Consider the following 23270-nt stretch of genomic DNA (forward strand, 5'->3'; position numbering starts at 1 on the left):
CACTATTCGTATTACTACTATATCTCTAAGACTAGTTTTTTTGCAATATATGCATTTTGAAATACCACTGATAGCTACAATTAAACTACAGTGTCCAAATAATGGACTTTTTGTGATGATTGTCCCCTGTATTTATTGCTCATTTAGTTAGGCCCTGATCCAAAGCCTGTTGAAGTCAGTGCGAGTCTTTGCATTTCAGTAAATGTTGGATCAGATTGCATATTGTTAGAGGATAATTTTAAAAATATTTTGCTGTCATTAGTGCAGATTAAAGAAGCTTTGCTGTATCCTCTCTGTTTGAGAGTTCCTTTTTGAAGCCTATTTAGCATCCCATATTTCTATTTTAGTCTTTTGATTAAAAATAGTATATGTTTTACGATACATACCAACTTTGCAAATGCATATTATGAGCTAACAGGCCTAATTTAATAACTTTTAAACAGGATTTTCTTTTTATAATACTGTAACGGACTCTTTGGAGCTGTGTAACTCAATGTAGGTCTGTTTATCCTTTAGCCATAAATATTACACAATGCAAATCTCAATTTTTATGTAATGAAAAAGTGTGTGTTATGTTACACTTCAATGAGACTATATGAAATTGGTGTTCTTCCATCTATGAAATTCATGAACTTATGGAAATGTTAGCTTCTGACTGAGTCAGCAGGAAATGAATAAAAATTATGCAACTTTCTAGAAAGGGCAAATTGCCATATATTCATTTCTCTTGCAAGTGTTGATTTTTAAAAACCACAGTTTTGAGCTGAAATGTCCCTGGTGACCTTACATTTACATGCATCTTCTCCCTTGCCTCCACTCCATACAGTGCTAGCATCATTCCAAAAATGCAGGCAATGATTACTAAGGAGGGGTATGTTTAAAGTACTGTTAGTTATGTAATTTTATTCTGTCAGTGTTTGAATATGAACAAATAGATTTGCTATCACTAACTGATTTAGGTGCATTGTGGGCAGGCATCAAGACAGAAGGTGGATTATCACAATCACAGTCACCTGGACAGACGGGATTTCTAAGCTATGGAACAAGCTTTAGCACTCCACAGCCAGGACAGGCACCATATAGCTACCAAATGCAAGGTCTGTATACATATATATATTGTCATTTATAGTTTCATCATTCTACTCGTTATTTCTTTTAGAATAAAACAAATATCCCTTTATGGTAGGAGTTTCAAAAGTGCTCAGTGTTGGTTTAATTCTGCTTCCGTTGTCAGGGTAAACCTCTCACTGCCTTTCATGGGAGCAGAGACAGGCCAAGCCTTGTACTTTTGAAAATTCCACCCTTAAATATTAAACTAGCATGTTTAATGTTGATATTCTGTTCTTATGACAACAAATAAGGAAAATAAATAAGGAACTAATGTCCTACAGAGCATAGCACTGGAAAAATTGTCATGAATACAGGAAGTGACAAACTTTTAAATCGGTACCTGAGTTTGTTTTCTCTATCTGTAAAAGAAATAAGTATGTGGAGTACACACTTCTTCATTTGAATTTATTAGGAGTTTTGGGGGCTATGAACCTTTGAAAGGAAGGGCCTGGGTAGCTCAGGCACCCAAAATTGAAAGCTGTTTCTAAAAACGTTGGCACCCAGTTTTGATGCCTCTTACAGTTTCTACATATAATTAACTGTCAGGTGTTCTGAAGCAGACATGCACTACTGGGTTAAATGCACAAGGCTTCAGTTACATTTGCCGGCTTTTAAGGAGTACAGAGCCAACCTTTAGTTCAGATTCAGCATAGCAGCTGCAGTTTTGAAAAGATAGTCATCTGACACATAGCTTCTTAAGTATAGATCGAGGTATCCTGCATTCCAGCAGGCAGGAGACAAGACGCTACCAGATTAGTAAATTTTCTTTTATCTGTTTGGTAACAAAAGGTTTTCTAGTCTGAGTGGAAATAATCATAATCAAATATTGGTTTCACTGTATTTTTCTTACCATTTTCTTTTTGTGGCTTTTAATTAGGTTAATTTAACTTGGAGCTAGCTTAATTTTGAGGGATATTGTGGTGGTTGTAGTTTAGTGGCAGAGTGCATATATTTAGGAGAAGAGAGATTATGTTACTTCTGTATTTGGCACTGATGTGACTGCTGTTGGAATAATGTGTCCTGTTCTGGTATCCACAATTCAAGAAGGATATTGATAATTTGAAGGTCTCAGAGAAGAGCCATAGCAATGGTTAAAAGATACCTTCTAACAAAGTCAAAGGGCTCAGTCAATGTATCTTAACAAAGTCCAAGACTGACTTGAGTACAGTTTCTAATTACTAAACAGGGAACAGATATTTCATAATAGGTTTGAGTCAGGCAGGCAAAGGTATAACAGAATCATAGGGCTAGAAGTTGAAGCTAGGCAGAGATGAGACGTGGTATGCATTTTAACAGTGGGAATAATTCACATTGTAAGACTTTAGCAAGGGGTCATGGTAGATTTACCATCTTGAGCAATTTTAACATCAAAATTGGATTTTTTTTAAAGTATTTCCTAGCCGCTAGGAATGATTTTGGGGACGTTCCAGAGGGGATGTTAAACAGGATGCAGACTAGATGATGGCACTCATCTTTTTTGGCTCTTGGAGTCTATGAATCCGTGAATTTTTCATTGTGCCCTAATAGGTGCTAGAAATACATAGGGATGTTTCTCCCCTCCCTCTTCACAATTTTAGTTCTAGAAATTCAACAACTTCAAAGTTTAAACTGTTCTTTAAGATTGGAATTAAGCTTCTCCACACAAAACCGCAGCAGCAGTATTTTTACAGAAACCTCCAGAGAAGGCCTTTCTGAGTACCTGAACAGGTTTCAGGTTCTCAATTCAGCCTTTCCGTGGAGGCTGGACTAGCAGCTTGTGCTGGTGGTCATCATCCCATTGGTGTGATTTCAGAGCCACTCAATCAATAATATTATAGATCCCAATGTCTGACCCATAAATACCCCCCAGGCTGGTGTCTCTGAGACCACTGTGGTATCCCTATCAGTTGCAGGTAGGGCTGCAGGTAACTCTGCACCACTGGTTCACCTGCACTGCCGACAAGCCTTCTCCCCACTTTCTATCAGGATTACCATGTGCACCTGCAGCACATAATTTGTGTGGAGGGCTCTATGACAGTGCTTCCCATTAGAAGCCAATAGCACCTGAAGTGTAGATGTGCTGTATCTGTAGTGTATGTGCAGATGCAATGCTTTTCCTGTGCACACTGAAATTCTGGTGTGCCTCTGAACAATAGCTAAGGGAAAAGCTGCCAACTTTGAAAATCATGAGTACCCACAGAGATGTTATCTTGGGACTTCGGCTTCAGTTTATTTTGAATTTTTCATCCTTCAGGTGGGAAATTACTCCATTAATTCCCCTTTTGATAAGGATTCTGAAATCTGATCCTTGGACTCTTACTCATCATGTGAGCAGACCCACTGGTGCCGGAGGACCATGTGACTAAAGGCTGTAGGACAGAACCTATAATTTCTGACTAGAGGATATGTTTGGGTAGAATGCTCGGTCAGAATAAATGGAACAGGGAGAAGGCTGGAGTTGAAGGGTTAGAAAAATGCAAGGGGATCAAAAACCGAGAGAGGGACCACACTTGAAGCTAAGCAATTCTGAAGAGAGAGAGAGAGAGAAACCTACCTCTTGCCTGTATGTGTGTTACTTTGTATCAATGTACCATTCAGCCGTACTGATTTTAAATTTAAGTGGGGCTGCTCTTATAGTTACACAGGTGGTTGTGATTCAGAATATACTAACTAATGGCATTGGGAATTCATCCATAGAAAAGTCAATGTTACGGTATTGAGTTATTGTTCTGGAGTTTAAAAATATTGTGCTGAATGGCCAAGCAGTCACTTGGACAAATAGGGAGAGTTTGCCAAGGATTTTTAAACAGCATAAGGAAGAAAAAGAAACCTTGGCTTTAAATAGCCCATCTGGCCTTCATAGCGCAGCTCTCCTGGGAAAAGCCCAACTTCTGCCACATATTTTGTGGCCTGATGATAGACATGCCCCATGGCATGGAGGCTGATCAAGGAAAGCAAATGGACTTCTGTAGAAAATACACAGGGGAGGGCAGCATCCTGCCTATTGTAGAAGTACTGGAGAAATGTTCTACACATGGGAGCTGCATACTAGTCCCAGCAGGTTCCGGCATTCTTTGTATGCTGACTGAGATGCCTAGTGTTAATGCGAGTCCCTGTTCTTTGCAAACGAGACCTTTGACCTGCAGTTTACAGCTTTTATCACGAGAAGTCCTGTAGTTTGCCATTTTGTTATAATAAGCCTGTATATTTCAAAAATACTCACTATTCTTTGTGTTTGTTCATCCAGTACGGGAAGAATACACTCTAGGCCATGACACAACTGATCCTAAAATGTGGCAAAATTGAAGTATTTTAAAATCAACTTTAGGCCAGTAGCCCTGGGTGGCCCACACAACAGTTTCTGAGAAACCTGTTTCATGTTTGCTATGGTTAGTGAGGCCCCGCCCCCGCCCTCCATAGGAGCCAATGCTGACCATAAGATGAAAGAGATTTTTTTCGGGGGGGGGGGGGGGGGAGTAGTATGTTGACCAGGGTGCAGTTAGTACTTTTCCTTTATTTGCTCTTGTAAATTATCTGCCAACACACATTATGAAAAGATAGCACTGTAACTACAGAACCTTTAAAATATGAGAGGCATTGCACTCTAATTTGGAATAATTTGAGTGACGAACATTTAACGCTTGTAAATGTAGATCTTCATCAGTGAATTATTGTTAATATATAATTCCCCTAAATGTGGCTTGAAAACTTTTACATCTTCATACTGGCTCTCTAGCTTATTATAATGTAAAATAATAGTGTTGATCAGTCAACTTTGTGTGAAATTTAAATTCTTGTATATTTTCATTAGCACTATGTACAGAGAAATAGTACTTATCATGGATGCAAAGTCTTCTGCTGAAACAGTTTGATTTAGCTCACAGGTTTATAAGGATCTTAGCCACTGCGCAGCCCCAGCAATAATAGGAATGTAATGAAGATTTATAAGAAAACCTCTAAATGTTTCTTACGGTTATCATCTTGTGCATTGTCTTAAATTGTATTGTTACACAGAACGCTGCTGGATATCCCCCACAAATCACACTGCATTCAAGGACTTTGGTGGCCAGGGAGAATACAAGTTATTAACTTTCACAATTGAATCATTTAAATATTTTTGTCCCATGCTTTTTGGGATGTACATTGTTTCTGATATGGCTTTAAAAATAAAAAGTTTGGTGGGAAGAGCAAGCACCCAGATCTGCACTCCTTGAAGTTAATGCATATTTTAGATGTGCAAGAAGTGCAGCTTTTCTAAGCCTGGAATTAGTTCAGAGTAGGTTTTTGCTATTTTCATCTCATCAGTATCTTTTTAACACAAACCTATAACACTATTAAGCCGTGTCTACACGTGCACGCTACTTCGAAGTAGCGGCACTAACTTCGAAATAGTGCCCATCACGGCTACACGCGTCGGGCGCTATTTTGAAGTTAACTTCGACGTTAGGCAGCGAGACATCGAAGCCGCTAACCCCATGAGGGGATAGGAATAGCTCCCTACTTCGAAGTTCAATGTCGAAGTAGGGACCGTGTAGTCATTGCGCGTCCCGCAACTTCGAAATAGTGGGGTCCGCCATGGCGGCCATCAGCTGAGGGGTTGAGAGACGCTCTCTCTCAAGCCCCTGCGGGGCTCTATGGTCACCGTGGGCAGCAGCCCTTAGCCCAGGGCTTCTGGCTGCTGCTGCGGCAGCTGGGGATCCATGCTGCAGGCACAGGGTCTGCAACCAGTTGTCGGCTCTGTGGATCTTGTGTTGTTTAGTGCAACTGTGTCTGGGAGGGGCCCTTTAAGGGAGCGGCTTGCTGTTGAGTCCGCCCTGTGACCCTGTCTGCAGCTGTGCCTGGCACCCTTATTTCGATGTGTGCTACTTTGGCGTGTAGACGTTCCCTCGCAGCGCCTATTTCGATGTTGTGCTGCGCAACGTCGAAGTTGAACATCGACGTTGCCAGCCCTGGAGGACGTGTAGATGTTATTCATCGAAATAGCCTATTTTGATGTTGCTACATCGAAATAAGCTATTTCGATGTAGGCTTCACGTGTAGACGTAGCCTTAAAGTCACTTAACCTGTAAAGTTTCTGATGTTAAATTACATTTAAGTTAGTGTCTCAACAAATTGCACCATAAAGAGTCTCATCAGTTTCATGGTCACACTGATCTTGACCCATTTTAGCCAATAGTATGATGTTTGGCAGCGTGAGGGAGCAGTGTATTCTAATACACCTTTTTTTCTGTTTTCATTTTTCAGTTTTTCTCCTTATTGCCTTGGCTTGTCCTAGATTCTTCTCCCTTGGTCACTGTATATCATTGTTTGCATTATGTTTCAAAATGATTTGAAGGAGGGGAAGCTATAAACAAACAACACAGGTTAATATGCAGCTTCTGTGCATTCTCATTTCCCCGTCAGCGCAACTTCTGCAGTTCTACCATAAAAGAAACTTTCTGCAGCCGCTGTAATTCCACTGTATGTCTCATCTTTCAGCAGCTTTGCTGCTTGGTGCATAACCAGTGAAAGCAGCCCATTTGGAATGGGGTTGCTGCCCTCTCAGAGCCACTGCTCTTCAGATTAGACATTAACATCTGTCCAAGTGTGGTGGCTGGTGGTGAGGCCATTGTTGTCTCTTTGTTCATTCAGTCTTTGGTGTCTGTATGGATAGTACATGTAGTCTATTTATTTTGCCTGGTGTCATGGCCAGTAACCCCTTTTAAAAACAGTTTACTGCCCAAGGCTACCTATGATCAATTAGTGAGTCATAATGGCTTTTACAACTGATCAAGCTTGTAAACTGCTTGGAGCAGGGGCTGAAACTTCCTCTGTGTTTCTAAAGATCCAAAACTCTGTCAGTTCTCAGTCAGTGACAGTGTTTGGCCTGATTCTGTGGTGAGCCACAGACCCACAACTCTTATGGACCTCAACAGGAGTTGTTGGTAAACAGCACCTTTCAGACTCAAGCCTTTGGGTACTGCAAGATTGTTTTTAAAAAAGAACTTTAAAAGCTTATCACATTGTTAAATCAGAGCATAACTGGGTCAGATTAAAGGTCAGTCTACCTCAATGTCTTCTTGCCCAGAGAGACTAGTGCCAAAACTTCAAGGGAAGTGTACAGACTAGGACAACTGGAGTTATCTACCCATGTCATCTTCTCCCTTTCTCCTGTGGCTGTCAGAGGTTCAGGGTCATGGAGCTTGCATCCTCGACCATCCTAATAGTCATCAATGGACCAATCCTCCATGAACTTACCTACTTTTTTTTTTGAAGCCAGTTATACTTTTGACCATCACAATATCCCATGGCAATGACTTTCATAGGTTAATTGTTCATTGTGTGAAAAAGTATTTCCTCTTGTTTGTATTATATACAGTCTGCCTGTTTAGCCAGGTGCCGCCTGGTTTTTGTATTGTGGGAAAGGATAAATACCCTTCTCTATTCACGACACAGTGTTTGTGATTCAGGACCTTTATCATAGCCCCCTTAATTGCTTCTTTTCAAAGCTGAACAACCCTAGTCTTTTTGGTCTCTCTTTGTATGGAAACCATTCCATACTCTGAATCTTTGTTGCCCTTTTCTGAACTATTTCCAGTTTCATTATATCTTTTTTTGAGATGGGATGATGAGAACTGGACACGAGAACTCGATGAGAACTCGAGGTGTGAGCATACCATATTTAGCACTGTAATATCTTCTTATTTTTACCCCTTTCCTAAGGGATAGCCTTTTTAACTACTGCAGTGGATTGTGCTCAGATATTCAGAGAGCTAGCCAGCAGGATTCCAAGGTCTCCTTCGTGAGTGGCAGCAGATAATTTAAAACCCACCACTGTACATCTGTAGCTGAGATTATTGTTTCAAATGTGCATTACATGGCACTTGTCAGTGTTGTGTACATTAAGTCTGACAGGCATTATATGAGACCAAACTGAAAATATTTCTATATTTTTTCCCATTCTATTCTGTGAATTTAAAATATTCCATCAGACTCATTTTACCTCCTAAACAACAACTATGTAATAAATTATAGAGGTCAAAATTACCACTCTGTCTGTTTCTGCATGTTAATATTGATGACATCCAAAATAGCTAACATATGGGAAGTATTACAAGTTTTCAGTAATGGAGTTATTTTCAGATAGTGTTTTAGTAATTAACATCGTCTCTCATTTCATTTCAGGGAGCAGCTTTACAACATCATCAGGAATATACACAGGAAATAATTCACTCACAAATTCTACTGGATTTAATAGTTCACAGCAGGTAAATTTGTAAAGAAGATTAAGTGAAAATTTTTACAAAACTGTAGTTTAAACTAGTAAGTTACACAGTACTTTCTCTTTAAGAAATATTGAGCTCAGTACTTTTGGATAAGGAAGACAGTGTCATCTCAAGGGATTTTTTTCTACTTGTTAAAAGAACTAGCTACATAATTACAATTGTACAGCATTTCCCAAACTATGGTAGTGCGATGTGAATAAGTGTTCCATGAAAAATTTTTGATAGTGATATTTTTCCTTTTAAAATATTAAATATGAAATTATGTGTGTATCAAAAATATTAAGGTATTTGAATAGTATTTAGATTATAGGTATATTAATATTTATAACACATTCATTATATTATAGTTATTTTTATGTAACCCATGCCAAAAAAATCAGATTCAGTTTGAATTGTTTCGGTACCAGTTGTGTTCAGAGAAACCAAGTGATGCTGAACCCGATATTAGGATCCAGCTCTCCAGCATTGTTCCTAATATTAAGCAGATTTGTGAGCAAAAGATGCAAAAATACTCTTCCCATTAAAAAAAACTGTGAAATGCTACTTACCTTTATTTTTCCAGTTTTCTGTAAAAATAATAAATTTATAAAAACACAACATTTAAAAATATTTTTCCATACCTAATTTGTTTTGCATTTCTTTTTCATAAAATATGTTTTTTCAGCTTTAAAGAAGGGCAGTCATTTCTTGAATAATATTGGCCATTCTATTTTTGTATAAAATTACAGCACTAACCAGCCTCCTTTCGGCTATTATAATGGATTTTTTGTTTTGGGTTTGTACTTAATTTTAAATTTTTTTACTTAATTGTAGGGTTGCTAACCATCTTCATATCACAATGACATAAATTGTTTATTCAGATGATTTTCTCTTGTTACTTTTTGTTCTTCACAAAATAAAAAAACATAAAAAAAACTTTTAAATCAACTTTTCATCATTGCGTGTGGCATTTTTTCAGTATGAAACCATCCAGCTCCACCTCCACCCCACAATCAGCATGTTTGCGTTCTGTCAGTATATTCCAAGCGCAAAAGTGTTACGTGGCCAAATTAATTTGGGAAATGCTGCATTAGTAGATCTACTATTCTGTTTGTACAAGAAAATTTACTAGTTCTTGTGAAATTTAGGTTTACTTTTCCAATCTTATGTTTGTCAGCTCTACTCTATGCAGTCCAGTTAAGACAGTGGAACTCAGATGTGTTTTTACTTATATTTAGGAAAGTATACTAAAAAGTTGCAAAATCTTGAAAGAAAACTCTTACGTTGCTTTTTTTTTTCTGGTAGGAATATCCATCTTATCCTAGCTTTGGCCAGGGTCAATACGCACAGTATTATAATAGTTCACCATACCCTTCACATTATATGACAAGCAGCAATGCCAGTCCAACACCACCTTCCACAAATGCAACATACCAGCTTCAAGAACCACCATCTGGTGTCACTAGTCAAACAGTTACAGATCCTGCAGCAGGTAATTATATGGATTTTATTATCACTATGGGCCACATTTCTGCTAGTTGAAAGTTTTGGGGATTTGGGCTTTTTTTTTTTTTGGTTGGGGGAGGGGTTGAAGTTTTTTCAAAATCTTTAATATATAGTATCTCTTGCACAGATTTTGATAGTGCACTAGTTAAGAAAATTTAAAATTAATATTTAAATAAGGTTTTCAAGAGAAATACACTGTATTTTTTATTTGCAATACTACTAACACATTTATTTTAAATTATGGGATATGGGAAAGCCTCTATACTGCGCCAAGTTATGAGTCCCCAAAGCTATGTCTACACTTGAGAGTTCTGTCTGCAAAACCCCGCTTTTGTTAACAAGTCATGGCACAACCACCGTACAAATGTGTTCTGTCAACAGTAAATTGACAGAACTTGGCACTTTTGTCATCAGCCTTTTTCCTTTCCCCCGTGAGGCGGAACGCCTTTCTCAATAGAATCTTGTTGATTAAAAAAAAAAAAAGTGGATGTTTCAGGGAGCCCTCTGTCGATATTTTGAGTCAAACTGGGACAGCTGCTTTTAGAAGCTGACAAATAAAAAAAAATCCCCATTTCATTATTATGAAAAAAAATTGTTTTTCTTCAATATGTCAAGCATATCAGTAGTAGATGACAGAAGCTTGAAATTTTTCATGGAAAAGTTCATAGCTTGCAGATGTGTGCCTCAGTGGTGTGGTAAAAATTCACTTGTGATTTGGCAGTTACAGTAAACATATCCAGCATTCTATTATCCAAAACTCTTAAATATCCAGCATTTGAACCATAGGTAAATTTTAGTTATGTTCTCCATAAGTACAGTATAGTGAGAATAAATGCAAATACATACTTCAAATACTGTAAAAGTTTACAGTGTGCAATACTGTTGATGGTAAATAAAGTAATTTGCTTATATTTTTGTTTGTTAATATCTAATCTTGCTTTTCTTTAGTGTTGTGCATTGCTAAGTGTACCTCTCTATTATGCAGAATATTTGAATATCCAGCAATTTCCCAGTCGCACGGCTGCCAGATATGAAAGAATTTACTGTACCTGAGTTTTTAAAGACATATTTTGCACATGCACAATTAATTTTGTAATGTGATCTGCTAGCATTCTGTCAGTTTTGTGCAGTTTTCTGTACGTAGCTCAAGAAAATTTAGACAGTGCTGTTTCTTTCCATACAGTTAGCAAAAGTGAGTTCAGAAGGAAGCAGGATACATATAGGAGGAAACAGGACTATTTCTGTATAGTACATGTGAATGTGTATGAAAGGGAGTAGGATTCACTGATTTTCTTTTATTGTTATTATTATTATTATTTTTATTTATTATTTTCCCTCCTTGTGCGTGGTTTTGTTCTTTAATACTCTCAGTGGCTCACTGAAGTGCAGCAACAGATCTGGTTAGGAAGAAACCCCTCCTTACTACAAACAAAGAAAAAGAGCCTCAATTTTAACTTTTATCAAAATATAGTTACCATATCATTCTGATTCAGCCATTTTTTTAATTACATTGGGAAAGCATAGACTATTTGTAGCTTTTCCTTTTAAAAGTGATGCTCCCAATTAAAACAGGAGACCTATCCTGCCTGACTTAAAATGAGTGGTACAGTAAAAGTTTGGTTCAATATGAAATAATACCATTTTCAAACACAAAACCTCCACAAGTCTTGTCAGTGTCCTTGCGACTAGCTGAAGTCTCACTGACAAATGAGGAATTCTCTGAGGTGTCTATAAACGTTCATGGAAAAGCAGTTTTTGGTTTCGCTTTCTTCACCGGAATGGCCTATGTCCTCTGTCCATCCCCCTGTCTGCTTCTCTTTCACTCTCTGACTGTGGAATGTCAGGATTCTGGGCTAAAAGGACCTTTGGTCTGTCCCAGTGGGGCCATTCTTAGATTCACACGTTCTTATGTTCGTTTGTTACCAGTCCTGCCATTGCCCCATGATGTAGCCTTTGTTCAGATTGCTATTGTTCTCTCTTGGGTATGATAAATTGACAGTGATAGCTTTGTAGTTGAGATATTTGTGTTATGGATTAATGTCTATAGGTAGGATTATAACTTATCCCAATCACCTAGGCAGGGGCCTAAGGGGGCTGTGTCACAAAGAGCTGTGAAGGAAACAGAGTATGGTGTCCAGTATTGGGCGCTTTGTCTCATATATATAATACTTCTGAAAAAAAGTGTCCAGATTTTTCACATTTCCTATGTGGTCACCCCACTGTAGGGCCTCTAAGCCCTTCATGTGCAGGGGCAGGTCATGAATGGAGCCTTGTCTGTGGCTGGACAGCACACCTGAGCTGGTATAACAGCAATAGAACATGATAGAGGGAGTGCACAGATTGATTCCCTTCCTGTTGCATCTTGAAACAAGGAGGGGATCGAGAATCAGGTGGTGACTCTGAGTCACAATCTAATTCCTGGTCTGAGGCAGTACAGCTTTGTAGTGCCCCTTACTTGTGACTTATGGTAGTTGCAGTTGACCCCCCCTATTGCATTTTAAAGATATCTTGATGGTAGATCGTGCCCAAATGTGCTAGGCCCATCAGAGAAGTTACACAGGCAGAAGCCTAGTTCTAAAATACGTATAATCTAAGCTTGCAGTTGTACAGTATGTGCATGCGCCTACTTTTACTCAGATGAGTGTTTCTTTAAAGTCAGTGGAATTGTTCACATGGATAAACACTTGCAGAAGGGTTGCGGTCAGCCTTCTGGGATGGCTTTTTCATGTACATATACACCGTTTTGGTTCTCCGGCATTGTAAAAATAAAATATTGGGATGTGGAGAAGGGATGGAATACACAGAGGCAGCACTGGAATGGCACTGCTGTGCCATTTCAATGTAGACCCTACTTGCCCTGGAAGGACTAACTCTTCTGTTTACCTAGTGCTGTCTATACCTGGGCTTAGGTTGGCTTAACTATCTCACACAAGGGTGTGGGTTTTCAAGGCAGGAGGGCTCGACCTAACTTTTAATGTGCACCGTGCCTCCTTCTAGAACCACTGAAGTGCGAGTAACATGTTCTTGTCCTGTATGCAGTCCCTGGAGATTTTAGGCAAGTCATTGCTAGAGTGACTGTGTAACCAGAGTATTAATTATGAAAAGCTTAAAATCTCGAGAAGAAAAAGCATAATTTTAAAGCAGCAACAGTTTAGGAAATGACTAGTTTCTGTGGAATTTTGATTTTTAAGTGTACTCTGGAAGCATTTTCTCTCCTGTATCTAGAGCCCTGCCAAATTCACAGGTATGCAAACTGTGCCATGGTCCATGAAATCTGGTCATCTCGCATGAAATCTGGCCCTTTGAGTGGTTTTCCCCTATACAATACAGATTTCACAGAGGAAACCAGGCATTTTTAAATTGGGGTCCTGACCCAAAAGAGAGTTGCAGGGGATTCGCAAGGTTATTTTAGGCATATCATGGCATTGCCACCCTTCTTTCTACACTGCCTTCAGAGCTAGACAACTGGTGGTTGTAATGTTGGCTATGTAGCCAGCTCTGAAGGCACTACCATGTCAGGACCAGTACAGAAGTAAGGGTGATAGTACCACACACAGGCCCAGCAATGGGGGAGGGAAGGGGATACGCAACGGGGGAATAGCCTTCGGGTTTGGCTTTTAAAAGGGGCCTGGAGCAGTGGCAGCAGCTGGCACTGTGATCCCCTTTGAATTGCCATGACAGTGCTGCTGTGCACAAGGGAGGGGGCCCAGTCCTGTGGTCCAGGCAGCGCTGAGGACCAAATGCCCTAGATCCCACCCCTTCTGCCCTTAGGCCCACCTCCTCTGGGACTGAGCCGGGCCTCCCTCCTACATTGCCCCAGGGCTTGTGGCACTGACCACGCCCGTAGCACTCTTCTATACTGCCATTTCCAGAGCTGGATGGCCAGAGAGTGGCAGCTACTGACTAAGGGCTCAACTCTGCCCCACACCATACCATGTCATCCTGCCACGCTCAACTCTGCACTGCGGCTGGCAGTAGCTCGGCCTTCAGAGCTTGATTCCAGGCCAACAGATGCCACTCTCCAGCAATGCAGCTGACAGAGTACACAAATCCAGAGCACGTGACCCCTCTCTTACACAGCTGACCCCCGATTCATACAGTAATCCCTCACTTTATGTGGCTTCACGTTGCCCGAAACTCACTTGAGCGTGAGTTTTGCACAATGTGAAGCTGCTGAGCTCTCTGCCTGTCTAGCTTTGGCAGCTGTGGGTAGCTAGGCAGGCTAAAAGCCCCTTTGCCCTGCTTCCCAGAGCAGTGCCACTTGACAGCCAGGCTGGTTCACCCCCATTAAACCTGCTGCTGGCTTAACCCTCCCCAACTCCCCCTCTCACAAGGCTACGGCTCACCCCCTCACGTGCCCCGGCTCACCTCCCCCAGCGGCAGACTCCAGCTACACATCTGGGGCTCCCCCAAACCCCGTGGACCCGGGTCCCAACCCCTGCAGACCCGGGCCCAACCCCCGCGTGGCCCCAGCTCACCTCCTGCTTCAGCGCGTGCAGGGCTCCAAACCCTGCCCTGGTGCACCCCCATTCCACCCCTCCTCAGCACCAGTTCATGCCCCTGCGCATGGGGCTCTGATTCACAGCCCCCAACATGCTGTGCAGAGCTCCAGACCCCACCCCGACTCAACCACCCCACCCCGGTGCACCCTGTTCAGCCCTTCCCTGCCCAGCTCATCCCCTCCCCTCCACGGCCGCAGCTCGCCAGCGTGCACAGGGTTTCTAACCCCCCTGCCAGCTCAACCCACCACTGCCACGGTTCACCCCCATTCAATCCCTCCTCCACCCGGCTCAGCCTGCCCCATCCCCAGCTTCCCCCCACCCCTGGCACGTGTTGGGCTCCCAGCCATCAGCATGCACAGGGGCTCCAGCTGTCAGATGCATGAGGCTTTACCCTCCTAGCTAACCCCTCCACCCTGGTTCACCCCCTTCAACCCCCTGCAACCCTCTGTGGTATCAGCTCACACTCCCCAGCACATGGAGCTCCAACTTCAACCTGCACCCAGGGCTCCAGCTCCAACCCCCATACCCACCACCCCTGCGGCCCCGGCTCCAACCCCCTGGCCAGGCTCAACCCCAGCCCCAACCTCCGGCTGCTTGAGTCGAGCCCCCTGCATGCCCTGACTCAGCTGCAGCTTCCTAACCCACCCCAGGTTTCACCCCCACCCCCCTCCCAGGGCCCCAAACCATCCCCCAAGGCCTCCCTGACTTAACGTGAAATTCAAGGTAGGCGAGGGTTGCATGGAATGCAACCCTCACCTACCTCGAGGGATTACTTGTACTGCAACCCTTCTGTAATAACCTTGCTACCTCCATGTAACTCCTTTCTGGATCAGGATCCCTACAATTACAACCTCATCAAATTTCAGATTTAAATAGCTGAAATCTTGAAATTTACCATTTTTAAAATCCTATGACCATCAAATTGACCAAAAAGAACTGTGAATTTGGTAGGTCCCTATCATATCCATGTGTCATCCTAGTTTGTGACATCCATACCCTCGGTTTGTGCAGTTCTTGATTAAGTTTTATATATTTCATACTGTGTTGAATAATTTAGTTTTGAAACAGTGAACAACTCTGAGTTACCTTCCTATCATACATAAAACTACAGTCATAATTTATGCAGTCACATTTCCAGGAAGAAAGAGTTGCATTATTCTTGAGTTTGACCTCTATTGGATTTTCCTGGTTTCTATAATACAGCATGTTTAAAAGATATCACAGGTTGCTTTCATATTGCTCACACTGCACAATGCAAAGAGAATAACTCCATCAGCCTTCTATAATTATTCTGAACCACAGGTTACTGTTTTATCTCCATAAGCTAAACATTATTTTTCTTTAATACCATGCCATGCTCAGTGCTGCAAAATTAAAAGCCACTATGACTTCTTCTCCTCATCAGATTTCATAACAGTAAATCAGAAGTAGTTGAGTGAACCAGAGCCGAGAGTTCACATAGGCAAAGTCTTTCCATAATAGTTGAACAGAAACATATGCTGTAGTGTGAAGTTACATGATATATTTATAACACATTTGTAGTGTTTTAATCTTATTGATTGATTTTTGCCCTAAACATAAAAGATTAAATCTATCTCATATATAGATGTGGGAGGCAAGTACCGCCTATATACATAGAATGTGGAATATTTATAATATGACTATGTAAGGGCAGAAATGATGTTACTTATAATAATGAGGGTTATAAAGAGGATATGTTGGGTGCTCCTATTTACCTTTTCTGATGAACATGAAGTCATTCGATTAAACTGAAGGCAACACATTTAAAACCGATTAAAGGAAATATTTCCCACAATGCATAAATTCAAGGACCTCATTGCCACAAGCTAGCTTGAGGACAAATATAAAGTACAGATAAATAGAACACACATTGTTCTTTTCATTAGGATTTAAAAAAATAGTTTTAAAAGAGAGTTAAAGCATTGACTGATTGGAGTTAGGAAGAAATTTCTTCAGTAGGTAGTGTTACCCTAATTTACACTAAAGATTGCCCCCTGGTTACACTCGTGTATTTTATTAAACCCCATTATTAGATTAAAGGAAAAAGAAGAACTAGGTTTTCAAGCACAAACACACACACACAGTCATACACTTTCACAAGTGAACTCACGCAGGTGAAGAGTTGCATAGGGACAGCAGAGGAAACAAAGGCATAGTGGTCCCAGTGTGTCTGGCTGTACTCGTGAATCTGGAGTGGCGAGCTGATCGTATAACTCCCTTGTCAGCTTGTTCTCTTGCCAGCTGTAGTACTCAGGAGCAGTCTGCACCATCCATCCTGGTAAGGCTGGGAGGGGCCCAGGGCCTCCTCCTGCCTCCCCAGCCAAAGCTAGCTCTTGCAGAGGAGTTATGGCAAGAAGAACTCCTATAGTTTTGCACACATCTTTTTTGTATGCTTCCGTCCTATAGCAATTGTCCTTCCCCTTTACTGTCCCAGGAATCTGTATAACCATGAGTCATTAGCTAACAGCAGATGGGACTTTGATCTTCTCTTGATGGGGCCTCTTTCTCTTTCGTGGGTGAGTTGTTTTGCAGGGCTTGGTTCCTGTTATTCTCTGGCCATCAATGTGCTGCAGGCAGATCGTTGTCCAAAGAAGCTGGCTTGAGGGACTGAATCCATTGAACACAATCATATTCACACTTTCCTCATTCACACAAAGAAAAGCTCAGTTGAGAGAGAGAATTCTCCTCTACAGAGGAACAGCCAGGATTTCCCACAGACTCATGGCATCTATAAACAATTTCCTACCAACTTATAACGCTCAATATAGACCCAGCAGCTGCCACAAAACAAAGCTCACAGAAAATTATAGGACTTAAATCTATCTGCATTGTACTGGATTGAGCAGAGGCTTTATCCAACATTTTGTACCTGTCCATCGTAGGCTTTCTGGCACTTCCGTTGAAGCTGCTGAAAGAGACAAGAGACCTGAAACATGTGACCCACCGTTCTGACTGTTTGGGCAGTTTCTGCACTTTGGTTAACATAATACAGTAAAGCCCCAGCTTACATGCAGGTTGCTTCCCTGGGGAACCACACATAAGTTAAATTGTGTGTAAGTTGAGGTCCCCCCTTTGCAAACATCCAGCTCAGCAGCCACAGCACTTGTGGGACCAAGGCCAGTGGGTGCTCCATCCAGCCTTGCAGCATGGGGACGGGAGAGGAGCAGGGCCTTCAGGGTGCGCTGCAGGGGCCAGGGATGCTGCAGGACCCGGTGGGAGGGTGCAGCAGCTGGGCAGCCTCCCTGGCCCCAGGCTGGCGTCTGCAGGTGGCTCCCAGCTCGGCCTCTGCAGCCTCCATTTGCCCAGGGTTGCCAACTAGTTAGGACTGGCGCTCCCTTTAAGTTCTCCTGCTGCTGCTTCCCCATCCCCGCCCCGTGCAGCAGCGTGCAACTTGCCCTCCCAGCTTCTTTGCTCCACCATTCACTCAGTGCACTGTAATTGGCTGGGGCTGGTTGCCCCTGGCTCCGGATTAGCTGTGTCCCGCCGCTGCAGAGAGATGCACCCCTCCCCTCCCCCTTTCCTACAGTGCTGCAGTGTCTCCCCTGGCTGAGCAGTGGTGTTGCCATGTGCTGCAGGTGCCCCTACCTGTGGTGTGCATGGTGCAGGCAGCGGCTTGGTATTTGTGACTCCCACAGTGGCCCCCCAGGAACGGGCAGATGGAGGGGCAGGTGAGGAGGGAGCTGCTCTAGTGCAGGGAGGAGGCAGCCTGGACTGGTCCGCAAGGGGCGGTGGTAGAGTGGGCTGTGAGATGCCAGGTGGCACTGCAGACTTGCCATCTGTGGCTGCACCCAAGGTAGGAAGTGATTGCAGCGCCGCAGCTGGGAGAATGTGACTCGGCTGGGATCATCAAGCTTTGGAAACTGGATCAAGGGTGCTGAGAGGCAGTGCTGCTTCACCTCTGCCTTTGCTCTGCTTCCTATACTGTAATTCAATTGTTGATTTCAACCTGTGTTTGTACAAGAAACATGCAAGTTGAAATTTGTGTAAGTCAGGGGTCTACTGCAAATGTAAAATTATGAAAATGATATGCTATGTCAAAGACTGGTTGAAAACTTAAAGTAAGTTGGTTTTAGTGTAGTATAGATAGACATGGATGTGATAAGGAAATAGACAAGTAGTTTATATTTAGTTGACCCCCAAATTAATAGATACCAAAAAGAATTTACACTTAAAGTTTAAAAAAAAAATGCTAAGTTCTCTAGCCTGACATGGGTTGTGGGGTTTTCTGGTATTGGCTTGACCTCCATTATGCCCCATTCCTCTAAAAATACCCACACAGACCATCATCCTTCTGGGATCTGTGATTGTATTAGTTTCTACACAGTAAGCTTGACTGAACTTGTCTCTCATGGAAGTGGAAACAGCTTTATTTCCTGGACACATACCCATGTGCACTCCTTAGGTATATTTATTCTTTTTCCCCATGTTATCCATTCACAGATATTATCTCATTTAGGCCAATCAGTATGTACCCAAACACAGGTGCCAACTTTTAGCTCATGGGGAGTGCCAAAACCTCCGTTCCCCCGAGACCCTGCCTCCACTCCAGCCCTTCCTCCCAGCTCCCACCCCCATCCTGTCACTTCTCACCCTGCTCTAGCCCTCCCCGCTGCTTCCTGTCCCCACTCCTCCTCCTTGCTTGCAGCGCCTCCTGTATGCCACTGAACAGCTGATTACCAGTGGGAAGGAGGTATTGTGGGGAGGGGGGAAGCTAATCAGCAGGGCCACTGGTAGCTGTTGAGCACCCACTGTTTTTTTTTCTTGGTGGCATTTAAATAGCCAGACAACAATAATTTGCCAACTTGGGTATCCATGCTCTAGGGTCAGAATTTTCAGTAAGTAGGTACCTGAAGTTAGATAGCTAAAGACATTTTCAGAGGTTCAGCTCCAGTTCAAGTCTACAGGAAACGCAAGTGTTTGCCACTTCTGAAACTCAGGCCCTGCACCTGGAAAGATTTGTCTCTCTGGCTGCGTCTACACTGAGCCATGCTGCCAGCAGCTTGATGCAAATGAGCAGTCTCGAAAATGCCAGTGGTACTCATTTGCATACGTGTATGGCTAATTTGCATATTCATGCAAGATGGCCCTGCCAGCAGAGGCTGCTGCCAGCAGAAAACAAGCAGTGTAGATGTGGTTCTGCTGGCAAGAAGCCACTTTGTCAGCAGCCCCTTATCCCTGATATTTTCCAGATATAAAGGGCTGCCAACAAAGCGACTTGTTTTCTGCTGGCATGGTGGTCTCGTATTAATAGGTAAATTACCATATGCATATGCAAATAAGCACTATTTGCATTTTCAAGACCCCTCCTCTGTGTCACACTGCTGGCAGCATGACTCAGTGTAAACACAACCTCTGTGTTTTACTGAACACAATTTGGTTATTGGGTCTGAACACTTTTAATGTAGATTTGCTAATTTATTTTTTTCAAAAAGGGTTCTTCAGTTAAAATATATAGCTATAAAAAATCAAAGGTGAATATGAGCTTAAAAATAGAGGAGTATTATTTAAAAGCATGTATTTTATTACTTTTGATGTCATCTACCAGGAAGAAGACTGTTTTCAGACAAAATAGTAACTTAAATATTATGTTGGACTGTACTATATAATGGAGAATGTACATGTCAGCTATTGTTTACAAAATGACATTTTTAAAGTTTAAATAATTGTATCTAACATAGACTTTTGTGTTTTGTTGAAAGATTACATATCTGTTTTTCTCTTTACTGCTATAGCTTTATACATTTGAATTATTTTCATAATTCAGCATGAAAATAATCATAATTACAGGTTTGCGTCCCTTCTGAAGAGTCTCCCCTTATACATTTTATTCCGGTTTGTTGCTTCTCCTTCTAGAATATTTCAGGTTTAGTTGTTTAAGGTGAAGGCAGGTTTGAGGATTAAACACATGGTGTTGAGAATATCTGTCTTGTTCATTCAGTGCACACAATTCTTACTTGTTAGAATAATTCTGACTCATACGAGTAGTTATATTGATGTCAATGGTTTTTGGGCCTTTAGTTTAATCTAACCTTTGAACTCATTAGGAGAAATGGTTGCACATGTGAGAAATGATTGCCATCCAAACTTCAGCATTTTGTGTAAGACTGCTACGCATATTAATTTAATATTGATGGAAGCATCAGAATTTACTGAACTTGAAACACTGATTAACCGAGATAGTCTCTAAATTAAGAAGTCAGTATATGTGTAGCTATTCACAGTATATATGAAAATTCTTACTGCCTTCATGAGAAATGTCTGGAAATCTTTTCATTATGGTTTTTAAAGAGAAATATGAGAAGTTTTTCTTTTGAAACTAAAATTCTAAAAAGAGATGAAAAAGAAATCATCCAGCAACCAAACTGTCCTGCTTATCTCATGAAAGGTAAATGTTTATATCTCCCTGCAGTCAGTCATAAAGAATAGTTTGCACATGGTATTCATTTGGTTAAGTTTGTTCAGAACCTTCAATATTGTTGAATCTAAGGATACTAAGGATAAGAACATATTGTATTGCCACAGGAATGTTTTCAGCAGTACGTATCAGGCTTTTACTCATGTGTGTGACAATAGTAAATGTTTTTGTATACATGTTTTGCTAAAATATAATATATCATACATTTTTAGGACAGACTCTGTGCCCTATTTTGAAATTATTCATCCAGTAAGTTCGGTGCTGAGGAGGTCTTTAAAGAATATACGAGTCCTTCAAGAATATAAAACCAACACAAAGACCTGTGGCACGTTTATAGACAAAAATATTTTGGAGCATAAGCTTTTGTGGGCAAAGATCCGCTGTGTCAGATGCAAAAATATAAGAATTAGAAAAATAGGGTCAGTTTAAAAAGTGTAATTCTTATCTTGAGCCATCCAGCACTCTTTGCCTCTGTTTCATATTCTACTTAGAAATAATTCCTTTGAACCAAAAAAAAAAGGTGACATCTGAAAATATTGCCTCATTAACTTTCCAGTTCTAAAAAGTTTTGAAGGCTGAGTATGAGACTGTCAATCTCTATGATTTGCACTGGGTGTTTGCACTCACAAGTCATTGTGGTAATAATGATAGAGAGGTGTTTTGAAAAGTTGAACCAGAATGAAGTTAACAAAGGTGAAAAAATTACTCCAAATCACAACAAACTTACCATTTTTATAGGGATTTTGGAGAAAGATAAGAGGTATGTTCCTGTGTATGATTTAGAGTTGTGAAGATTTCCTGGATTGTTTCCCGTTTTTATTGTCTATTAGCTGAGGTATATTGTTACATTGCTCTGATTAATTGATGCTCTTGGGGGGGGTAGTTTTAGTTTATTTTTATGTTATTGGTATTGCTGGTTGGTGGTTATTCTAAGCTTAATTATTGTCAGCATAGACCTAATTATTGTCAGTGCACTCAGAGCTTTTGTACGGATGTTATATTTTAAACTTCTACTCTGAAGAAATAAAACAAAGTAAAATTGACAACTTGATTTTAAAATGAAAGATGAAAGTTACTTCTTCATTACAGCAGAGTACAGTACAATCCACAGTCCATCAACACCCATTAAAGATTCTGATTCAGATAGATTGCGTCGTAGTGGAGATGGAAAGTCACGGGGGCGAGGCAGAAGAAACAATAACCCTTCACCACTGCCTGACTCTGACCTGGAGGTATGTGATGTGCCCTGTATTAACTGCAGACTCTATCTTTCAGTTGCTTTGGAGAGAGGGACTTATTTAAAATCAACAAGTCCACTGATAGCAGTTCCATGCCCCAACACAAAAATGGCTCCCATATGTTCACAAGAGGCACCAGAGTCCACCTGACAGTTGGGCAATACTGTGCCGGCTGGTGCCTGGCGAGCTCCTGGCTGTGGTGCTAGCCACACTGTTCCAGCACAGACAGGGCTTCCACACGCCAATTGTCTCACCAGGCAAATGCAAAGGCCCTAGCCCAGGGCCATCCCTAGGGGGTGTCCCGGGTGCAGGGCACTGCATGCCCTGCCTCTGCCCCGCCTCTGCTCCACCCATGCGTTGCCCCACCCTTTCCCCAAGCCCCTTGTGAGCTCCTTCCCTCAGCAGCGCAAGCCAGGGGATAATGGGCGGCCTGACGCTGGCAGGCAGCAAAGGTCAGCCCTCCCCACCCTCACTTATCATGGTATCAGAAGCCACAGTGACCCAGAAGCCTGCTGTGCTATGCCACCCTCTCCCTGCTCTGCCCTGCCACCCAGGCACCGTGTCCCTCTTCTCCGCTCTGCCCTGCTGCCCAGTTGCTGGGATGCTGTGTGTCCTGCTGCCACGGGGAAGCCAAGCACAGCAGGCTGGTAGATGGCAGGCTGGGCAGAGCAGTCAGTTTGGTCACCACCGTAGTGAGTGTGAAGGGGGGAACCAAGCCCTGAGCCAGCCCTGCATAACTCCCCCAAGCTGCCTTGTGACCCATCCATAGGATGGTTGAAGTTGCCACTGCAGTGCCTGCCCGAACAGAGGGCCTCGGGGATGGGGGTGTCTCCACCTGCGACCGCCTGCAGACACTGCCCCCACAGCTCCCATTGGCCACAGTCTCCAGTGTTAGTATTGTAGTAGTTATAATACAATACTAGCTAAATGTGTTACTCCATTCTGAAGCAATTACTTAGTTGTTTTTTTTATAGCAAGGAAATGGTCGTATTAGTATGGGACCATGTCAATACCGTTTTCACATTTGTATACTTACTGATTCAAGTGTCAACTTTACAGAGGGGCCCATTGATTCTGTTGTTGTTTTTTTTTCCCCCCAGAGAGTATTCATTTGGGACTTGGATGAGACAATCATTGTTTTCCATTCCTTGCTTACAGGGTCCTATGCTAACAGATATGGAAGGGTAAGTGTAAAGGCAATAATTTACATTAATGTGCTGCTGCATAAGTTGTCTATTTTAGAGAAAGGACCAAT

General features: G+C 41.9%; 1 protein-coding gene across 10 annotated transcripts in view; it reads left to right on the forward strand.

The window, feature by feature from the left end:
• Positions 1-23270, forward strand: part of EYA1 (EYA transcriptional coactivator and phosphatase 1) — a 276879-nt gene that overhangs the window by 187563 nt on the left and 66046 nt on the right. For 9 of the 10 annotated variants that reach the window (XM_074987087.1, XM_074987091.1, XM_074987088.1 and 6 more), the window contains 5 exons: positions 960-1097; positions 8254-8336; positions 9639-9825; positions 21867-22009; positions 23116-23199. In XM_074987087.1, coding sequence (XP_074843188.1) covers positions 960-1097; positions 8254-8336; positions 9639-9825; positions 21867-22009; positions 23116-23199 — 635 coding nt within the window. The remainder of the gene's footprint in view (positions 1-959; positions 1098-8253; positions 8337-9638; positions 9826-21866; positions 22010-23115; positions 23200-23270) is intronic. The other variant, XM_074987092.1, reaches the window with a different exon arrangement.

Source organism: Carettochelys insculpta, chromosome 2 (assembly GCF_033958435.1).
Source record: "Carettochelys insculpta isolate YL-2023 chromosome 2, ASM3395843v1, whole genome shotgun sequence".
In the NCBI taxonomy this organism is placed as follows: domain Eukaryota; kingdom Metazoa; phylum Chordata; order Testudines; family Carettochelyidae; genus Carettochelys; species Carettochelys insculpta.